The sequence below is a fragment of the Pinus tabuliformis genome, chromosome 4_2, assembly GCF_031772625.1.
Source record: "Pinus tabuliformis cultivar Carrire ecotype Pingquan chromosome 4_2, CPIR1, whole genome shotgun sequence".
NCBI classification, from domain to species: Eukaryota; Viridiplantae; Streptophyta; class Pinopsida; order Pinales; family Pinaceae; genus Pinus; species Pinus tabuliformis.
In genome coordinates, this window is record NC_142304.1 from 648,600,603 (window position 1) to 648,609,980 (window position 9,378).

Below are 9,378 nucleotides of genomic sequence, written 5' to 3' on the forward strand. Positions count from 1 at the left end.
TTCTTTAAAGCATTGAAATGTCTGGCTCTTTTTTCTAATAAAGTATACCTAGGAGAATCTAGTGCAATCATTAGTAAAGAGTAGAAAATAATATGCACCACCTAGCAACTTAGTCTGCATAGGTCCGCATATATCTGTATGCACAAGCTCCAGAATATCTCTTTTCTTCCTATCAGCATTCAAAGGAAACTCTTCCCTATGCATTTTCCCTAATGCACATCCATCACAATCTAAATGAACATTCTGAAAAGAAGGAAGTCCATCAACCATACATTTTCTTTGTAGCAACATGAGACCTTGTAGGTTAAGATGACCGAATCTTTAATGCCAAATATTCTCAGCTGTCAATCCTGTTGAAGCCAGATCTTCGTGTCGCATGCTCTTAAAATTTAACTTATAAAGACCTCCCACATGCACTCCTAATGCAACTGGTTCCTTCTTGCTATCCTTTATGACACAGTAGGTTCTGAATAATTCGACTTGCAGGTCTTGATTAGCCATCATTGAAACAAATATCAATTTCTTCTCGATCCTGCGTACATACATCACAGTTTTAATATATCTAATATTACCATCAAGCAACATCACTGGAATATCAATGTACCCATTAATATGATAACCTCTATCATCACCTAGATAAATTTTAGCTCCATAAGTAGTTTCTTCAAAATTCTCGAACCAATCTCTATTACCTGTCATATGTGATGACACACCTGAATCTATGAACCATGTTTCAGTCTCATCCTCCTCAAGAGATGAAAGAGCATAATCAACTACAAATAATCGAAGATCATGACTGTGACCTTCATTGGCAAAGTGCCTTGTGTGCTTTCTCTATTTATTTCTAGCCTCATCTGTATGTTTCTTAAAACAAAACTTAACTAAATGACCGGTTTTCCCAGAGTAAAAAAAATTATTGTCATATTTGTTACCACTATTACTTGGAGACATACCTCTAAATGGTCTCTTCTGAAAAATTCCATTGCCTTTCTGTTCCTGTGGTTGTTTCACTTTGTATGGTTTCTTCTTCGCCATTAGAGCAAGATCGACACTTTGTGGTCTCAAATTCTATTGCCACTCTTCTTCCTGTATCAGGATTCCTATTAGCTCTTCAAATGCAGGGGCTTTATCCCTTACATACAAGCTCGTGATGAACATCTAGTATTCATCTGTCATCCTGTTCAATGTAATTGTGACAAGATCGGAATTAGACACCTTCTCCCCGATGTCACCCAATCTGTCCTTCAGGTCCTTGACCCATGCAATGAATCCAACAACAGATTCATTCTCCTCCATCCTCATGGAAAACAACTTGCCTTTGAGTGACAAGATGTGATTGGTGTTCTATGTCTAGTAAAGGTTCTTGAGTGTAGTCCATATCTCACTGGATGATTTATAGTCTCTGATATGTGGGATAATGTTGTCTTTAACAGACATCTTCAATAATACTTTCACCTTATTCTCCCTTTTATCCCAATCCTGTATTAGTGTTGTCGTACCACCTACCGAAATGGTCGGCTTCTACTCATCGCTATTGATGATCGACCATGCGCTCGATCCCTCAAGCAATGTCTGTAGCTTGAATTTCCAATTGGTATAATTGGTCCCATCGATTTTTTTAGTCTCGTTGAGATAAGCTTCTGTGAAATTGTTCATTTTTGACTGATCAGATTCCAGATCCCCTGATCTTCAGTCGATTCTAACCAAGTGAACAATTACAAGCTATAGTAAAAAAAATAATCTCAACACATACCAGAACCTTTGAATCAATCACAGATCTGCCACCAATCTACCACGATCTCTGTGTCTGCAACTCAGATCCACCACCAATCTAGCAAGATCTCATGCACAAAACCATAAAAACAAATCAATGCTCCTTCACTATGAAAAACTGCGATTTTTGGGCGCGATGATCAAATTTTTTTTAAGGAAAGGTTAATCATCGTGGGTTCAACCCCAAAATCCACGATGATCATCACTTCTGTTACACCAAAAAATGTGATGATCACCTTTTTCTCAGCTAGAGATACGCTGAGACCTGTGAGAAATCAAAATTCTCATGTGATTAAGGTGTGTCACTTCTAACCACCTAGACTCTGAAACTATGAGAACTAAGGCTCCTATGTTTCCAATGGGGCACTGTAGCCATGAAGGCTATGTAACCAGGAAGGCTCTATAGCCACTAAGTCTCTAATGTATCCAATAAGTCTCTATAGGTAAATCAGGCTCACCATATCTGAGCTCCAATACCATGTTAGAAAACTGGAAAGAAAATAAATGAATTGAATTAACCAGCAACTCACAGGTGAGAAAGCTGCACTTGGAGGCTGCACAAACTGGAGCATACGCTCTTTGATTCAATTAAGAAAAGATGATTCAATAAATACATCAGAACAAAATAGGGAGGTGAGAACAAAATCCTACAACATAGGAACTAATCCTAACTTAAAGAGTTATGTTACAACCATGTAACCATTTCTCCATTAATACAATATAATATTAATTATTTTCAACAACTAGACAAAAAAAAACGTTGAAATGTGAGCAGGGATTAAATGCTTATAGTTGGTTTATAAAATTTCAGACATTTTTATTTTGGTTTTAAATTCTGAATATTCAATGGATGTAGAGAAAAGTAAACAATTCATTTTACTCCGTATCCGACAAAGTAAAACGTTGAAATGTGAGCAGGGATTAAATGCTTACCATTGGTTTATAAAATTTCAGATATTTTTATTTTGATTATAGATTTGTATTATGAAATGGATGTTTAAAAAATTTAACAGTACACTTTACTCCATATGCGTTAGATATCCAAATATGCAATTTTCATAAGATCAAACAAAAATTAACTTAAAAAAACAATTTCTCGTACATTTTCACAAAGCAAGACAGAAAAAAGACTTGAAAAAATAAGGGCTACTAATTCAATATGATGTTAGAGGTTAGAGCCATTAACAAAATAGTCAGATTATGAAAGCAATGGAAGAAAACTGACCCAAGTCTCATACCTATCTTTCCACGTTATTTATTAAATTACTGATTTAGTAACCAACTAAATAAAAAACATAAATTACTTAGTAACTAAGTATATTAAAGAGTTATCGTGAGCAATGGCAGGTCTTCGAACAGCACCTAGGGTTTCATAAAGATATGCCGCCCTCGGCCCCAGAGAACAACCAGGCCCCGGATCTGCTCGGCGTCTGGTTACTGGGATCTCAAATTTCGACCCATCGTTATGTTCCTCTTCCGATTTCACTGCTGGGAAGGATGAACCAGTCTGACAAAGCAGAGAGGTCTGCGCATGGTGGAAGGTGCTGTGGTTGCCGTATCCTCTGCACCCATCCGGTGGAAGTGGTGGTCTACGATCTGAGAGGACTGATGCCAGACTTGGAGCCAAAAGATGGGTAGTTATGATCTCCCCGGTGAGGAATACGCCATGGCCAGGAAGTATTGCCTGCGCTGAAGGTAATAAGAGTCGGCAGTCCTCCCCTAGATCCCCTTTCGGAAAGCTATGGGCACGATCTCTCGTTTCCTGGCAGCCCACACAGGTTTTATGCGAAGTCCAAGCTTGGGGGCATCGGACTCAGAGTAAAACCAAATATGTAGAGGACGAAATAGCTCGTCATTGCCCAGATCTACAAATATAACCTGTTATACTCGGGCAAAAAGTTAAGGGCGCTGAGAACGGGCTGGAAATGGCCGCGGAGCTGAGGGTTAATCAAAATATGCTGCCATTTCCTCCAGATTGGCTTGATCCAGCAAAACGAGAACACCACAAGACCGATCCACTCAGTATGGAGGCCGATCTGGTCCAGATCTTCATCAAATCAACAGAGGGCAAACACCTCTGCATGCGGATCAGTCAGAGAATGAGCATTCAGGGTTTAAAAAAGGAAATCCAGGGATATCTTGGAACCCCAGCACAACACCAAAATCTTATATATGCAGGATACAGTTTGCAGGACAAACAAACTCTCCAGCAATACAGCATTACTAAAGATTCAACCATTATCTTAAACCTCAGACTGCGTGGTGGGAGCACTGGAAGCAACTCTAAAAATACAGGTTCCTTTCGGGATGCTGTGAAAGGAAAAGAAAAAATGAAAAATAAAGAAGCACCACCATCAGAGGCCCCTGGACCCTACATTGTTGAACAAAGGCCAGAATCACCAACGCTACAAGTCGCTATGCCAGAGGTAACTAGTTTGCATTCTGATTTATGTAAATGCGCAGTTATTTGCAGATTTAATGGCTTCTGGCCCAAATCAGATGCCTTGCACCAATGGATCTACACAACATGGACATCAAGCTGTGAAATATACCTTTGTCCCAAAGGTTACTTCATGGTCAGATTTAACTCAGAACAAGAACGAGACAGCATTATCAATCAGGGGCCTTGGTTCTGGGGCAGTGCTGGCCTCTTCCTTACCCCTTGGTTTGCTGATTTCGACGCTAATACAATGAAGGTTTCAACGATGCCTGTATGGGTGAGGCTACATGGTCTCCCCCTACACTTTTGGCATCACAAAGTATTAGCTGCCATTGGGGATTCCCTAGGGAAATTCCTAAAAACAGATGAAGACAGAGTTATCAGGGGAATATTTACTTTTGCCAGAATATGTGTTGAAGTGGACCTGAGTCAAGGGCTCCCTGACCACATCACGTTGAACTTCAATAACACTCAATGGATACAACAGCTCGACTATGAGAACACAGCGTTCCGGTGCAGGGGATGTATGCAAACAGGGCACCTTCAATATGACTGCCCTTTTGCTCGGAAGGACACCAGGAGAACAAAGAATCAACAAAAAAAGCCCAAAGGCTGGCAGCACACTGAACCAGTGGAAGAAGAAGACACACACGTGGAGCCTACAGAGCATCAGACAAAACCCGATACTCCTATGACACAGACATTTACTCAGGAGGAGAACGCTCCAGCTACACATACAGAGACTCACATTTTGGATCTGCAACGGGAGCCACAAATGGAAATCAGCGGCATCAAAAGAACACATGGATCAGAGGGCTCTGAATCTGACAAAGAACTCCAACTAATCACCATGGAAAATCAGCTTGCCAACATTACACCCACTCCCCACACTGGTGGTTGTCAGGCCAGGGTAACTCCTCATTGAACGAGAGAAAACACTGATTGATTTATTCATTAGCTAGTACTTTATTTATACAAATACAAAACGGATCAGTTCATCTTCTAGATGACTGTCCGGCTTCACCTCATCCGTTTCGGATTAGGTGTCAACATTCCCCCCCTTAATCTGAAGGGATGTTGGTGAGTCCAAGCATCATTCTGAATCTTTCAAGCTTTTCTCTTCCAAGCGCTTTGGTGAAGATGTCTGCAATTTGCTCGTTTGTGGAACAATGACGGAGATGGATTGTTTTGGCCTCAACATGATGTCGGATCAGATGATATTTAGTATTGATGTGCTTAGTACGATCATGGAACTTTGGGTTCTTGGCCAACTTTATTGCAGATGTGTTATCAATCATGAGTGGAGTTGATTGTATTTGTTTTACTTGCAAATCTTCAAGAATTTTCCTGAGCCACACAATTTCTTTCGTTGCTTCAGCTGCTGCCACGTATTCTGCTTCTGTTGTGGAATCTGCTGGTACTGATTGTTTGCGTGATCTCCAGGAGATAGCTCCTGATCCAAGACTCATAGCATATCCTGAAGTAGATACCCCAGTTTCTTTGTCTCCATCGAAGTCTGAATCAGAGTATCCAATCAAGTTGAAGTCGTCCACCTGTGTATACTTGATTCCAAGGTCTTGAGTTCCCTTCAAGTACCTTAGGACTCTTTTTGCAGCAGACCAATGTCCCTCACAAGGCCTTTGCATAAACCTGGAGAGGATTCCAACAGCAAATGAAATGTCTGGTCTGGTAGTAGTGAGGTAGATGAGACTTCCTACAAGCTGTCTATACTTAGTTGCATCCTCAAATTCCTTTCCTTCAATAGATGTGAGCTTCAAGTTTTGTTCCATTGGAGTAGAAAGGGGATTGCACTCTGTCATGCCAAATCTGTATAACAAATCTCCAATGTATTTCTTTTGAGAAAGAAATATGGACTTTGGGTGTTGGGTTACTTCAATGCCAAGATAGTAATGAACATAGCCCAAATCAGTCATTTCAAAAAATTTTCCTAATTCTTTCTTTATGGATGCAATATAGCTTTCATTGTTCCCTGTCATTAAAAGATCATCTACATATACCACAAGATATACAACTGTTTTGCCAACTTTCTTGACAAATAAAGTTGCATCATCAAGATCAAAATGATTGAAGTTGAGTTTCAGAAGATGCTCAGTTAGTTTTTCATACCAGGCTCGTGGTGCTTGTTTGAGGCCATACAAGGACTTCACAAGTTTGCATACTTTGTGTTCATGTCCTTTCACAGCAAATCCTTCAGGCTGGGACATAAAAACATTCTCTTTTAGATCTCCATTCAAGAATGCAGTTTTTACATCCATTTGATGGACTTTCCAACCTTTCTGAGCAGCTAGTGCAAAGAGTGTCCGGATGGTGGCCCATTTTGCTGTGGGAGCAAAAGTTTCCTCATAATCGACCCCTTCCTTCTGTGCAAAACCTTTTGCCACAAGCCTAGCTTTGTGCTTGTCAAGTGAGCCATCAGCTTTGTACTTGTTCTTGTAGACCCACTTGCAGCCAATTGGTTTGGTTCCAAATGGAGGATCAACCAGCTTCCAAGTGCCATTCTTTATGAGGGCATCATACTCCTTCTGCATCGCTTCTTTCCATTCATCATGAGAAGCAGCTTCTTTGAAGGAAGTTGGTTCAAAATCTGTAGACAAGTTCAATTCACAATCATAAGTAACATCCATATCAACAGGTGAATTAGAGTTATCTACATCACCTCCATCTTGTCGGTTTGAATTTTTGGTTCCTGTTTTTCCAATTTCATCAGGATGAACACTTTCAAGTGTCTTTGTCAGCCACTTTGGGGGACCTTTCTGAGATGGTCCAGGCTGTTCTGTTGATGGAGTTGGGTCTGAATCAAGATTGAGTCTCCCAATTCTATCAATTACATCACTTAAAGCATCATCCGTTGTTGGAGTGTCATGCAGGGGAGATTGTTCTTCAGAAGAAGATTCCACATGTTGATCTAGTATAGGAATCCCCCCTTCAAGATGTGGAATCTGATTATCAAACTCTTGAAATGATTTTGGTTTTGTGAATCTATCCAAGCGATCAAGTTGCCGCTCAACAACACTGTCAGATTTGGATGATTCAGGAAAAATGACATCTCTAGATAAAACAAACTTTTTATTTACTTCATCATAAAGGCGGTATGCTTTAGATGTGTTTGAATACCCCAGGAAGATACACTTACGACTTCTAGCACCAAGTTTGTTTCTATGTACCTTTGGTATTAAAGCATAACAGGTGGAACCAAAAATCCTGAGATGTTTTACCGAAGGAACATGTCCATACCACAATTCATAAGGAGTCTTGTTTCTTATAGCACTAGATGGACATCTATTCTTTATATATGCAGCACATAGAACAGCATCAGCCCAAAACATTGTCTTTACATTTTTGAAGAAAAGCATGGATCGTACCATATTCAAAATTGTTCTGTTCATTCTTTCAGCTACACCATTCTGTTGAGGATTATAAGGCACAGTTGTTTGATGTTTAATCCCATGTTGGCGAAGATAGTGTTCAAATTCATTTGATGTATATTCTTTTCCATTATCAGTGCGAATAGACCCAATATGAGATTGTGCATCATTTTCAATCCATTTATGAAAATTCTTGAATGTTTGAAAAGCATCAGATTTGTTCTTCAAAAAATAAACCCAACACATTCTGGTGTAATCATCAATAAATGTCATGATATACTTATTTCCATTTGCAGAAGGAACAGGCATTGGACCACATAAATCTGAATGAATAAGTTCAAGCTTCCTATGTGCTCTTGAATGTGAATCATGAAAAGACTGTTTGCTATGCTTTCCTAGAATGCAAGCATCACATTGTTTATGTTTTCTAGGAATTGTAGGCAAACCAGCAACACCATTTTTCTTCAACAAGCGGAGACTATCATAGTTTAGATGTCCAAATCTAGCATGCCATAATAAACTTGATGGAAGTGTACCTTCATCATGATGAGAAATATATGAAAAATGCTGTGCATGAGCAGAGGTTCCTTGCAGTTTAAGAAGTCTTTCTTCTTCTATACCCCTCATGACAAGTGAGTGGTCAGATGCCTTTCTTACCTCAAGCTTGCCATCAAACATGTGAATGGAGTGACCTTGCTGGCGGATGTGGACCAGGGACAGCAAGTTTCTCTTCAGCTGTGGGAGATATAGAACATGATCCAGAAGAAAGTCTGGAAGACCAGGCAGTTTAAGCCTGATTGTGCCAAGCCCTGATGGCTTGATTTTTGACTGATCTGCAAAGTATACTGCTCCATCAACATTATCAGTGAAATCTTCAAAAAAATCTTTCCTATGAGTCATATGACAGGTTGCTCCTGAATCAAGCAACCAGTCATTTTTTGAAGAAGTAAGTGAAGCATTAAACAGATCTTCATTTACTCCAATGTTACATTGTGCCTCAATATAGTGAGCGGATTCAAGTGCTTTACCTTTGTCTGAGTCATCAGTTTTACCTTTCTGCTGATTTCTTCTCTGCTCAATCTTTTCCCATGGTAGCTTGCATGTAGAAGCATCATGAGATCCTTTTTGTTTGCAGCGAATGCAATGTAAGTCTGCCTTTTCTTCTTGAGGGTGTCTGCCCCCCCTGCCTCTGAAGTATCTTCTTCTTTCTCTTGAATGCATACTGTAACAAAATATCTCTGCCAAAAACTTCTGTAAACAAAATCCTTCTGAAAAAAAAATATCTCTGCCAAAAACGTCTGTAAAAATATCCTTATATGATTGCCTTATGCATTATATATATCACTGCTCACATATATATATCATTGTTCAAAAATCAAAGGGCGCTCAATACACTGTTCACTGCTCAAAGACTGCTCACATATATGACTGTATTATTGTTTAACAAAAAAAAAAAAAAAATAAGGGCGCTCACTGCTTTTCCATATATCAATATCTCAAAAAAAATAGCGCTCACATATATGACTGCTTACATATATCACTGCTGAACAAAAAGAGGGCGCATATATATATGTCACTGCTTACATATATTAAACAAAGGCGCTCATATGAAAATCACTGTAAAGAAGGGCGCTCATCACTGTGGTCTCAATATATATCACTGCGCAGGTCAATAGCACACGTAGGTATATATATCTCAGCATTAATATATATATCCGCAGGCCTATATCTCAGCATTAAATCTCAGCATATATTATATATATCTCAGCATTAAATCTC

The 9,378-nt window shown here is 39.4% G+C and overlaps 1 protein-coding gene across 1 annotated transcript; it reads right to left on the reverse strand.

The window, feature by feature from the left end:
• Window positions 1-321: 321 nt before the first annotated feature.
• LOC149171048 (uncharacterized) lies at window positions 322-1,035 on the reverse strand. The gene is made up of 2 exons (XM_089425821.1): window positions 954-1,035; window positions 322-773 (listed from the first exon to the last, which is right to left on the reverse strand). Exons 1-2 carry the CDS (start codon window positions 1,033-1,035, stop codon window positions 322-324), a joined length of 534 nt encoding a protein of 177 aa, XP_089281947.1.
• Between the last annotated feature and the right edge of the window lie 8,343 nt (window positions 1,036-9,378).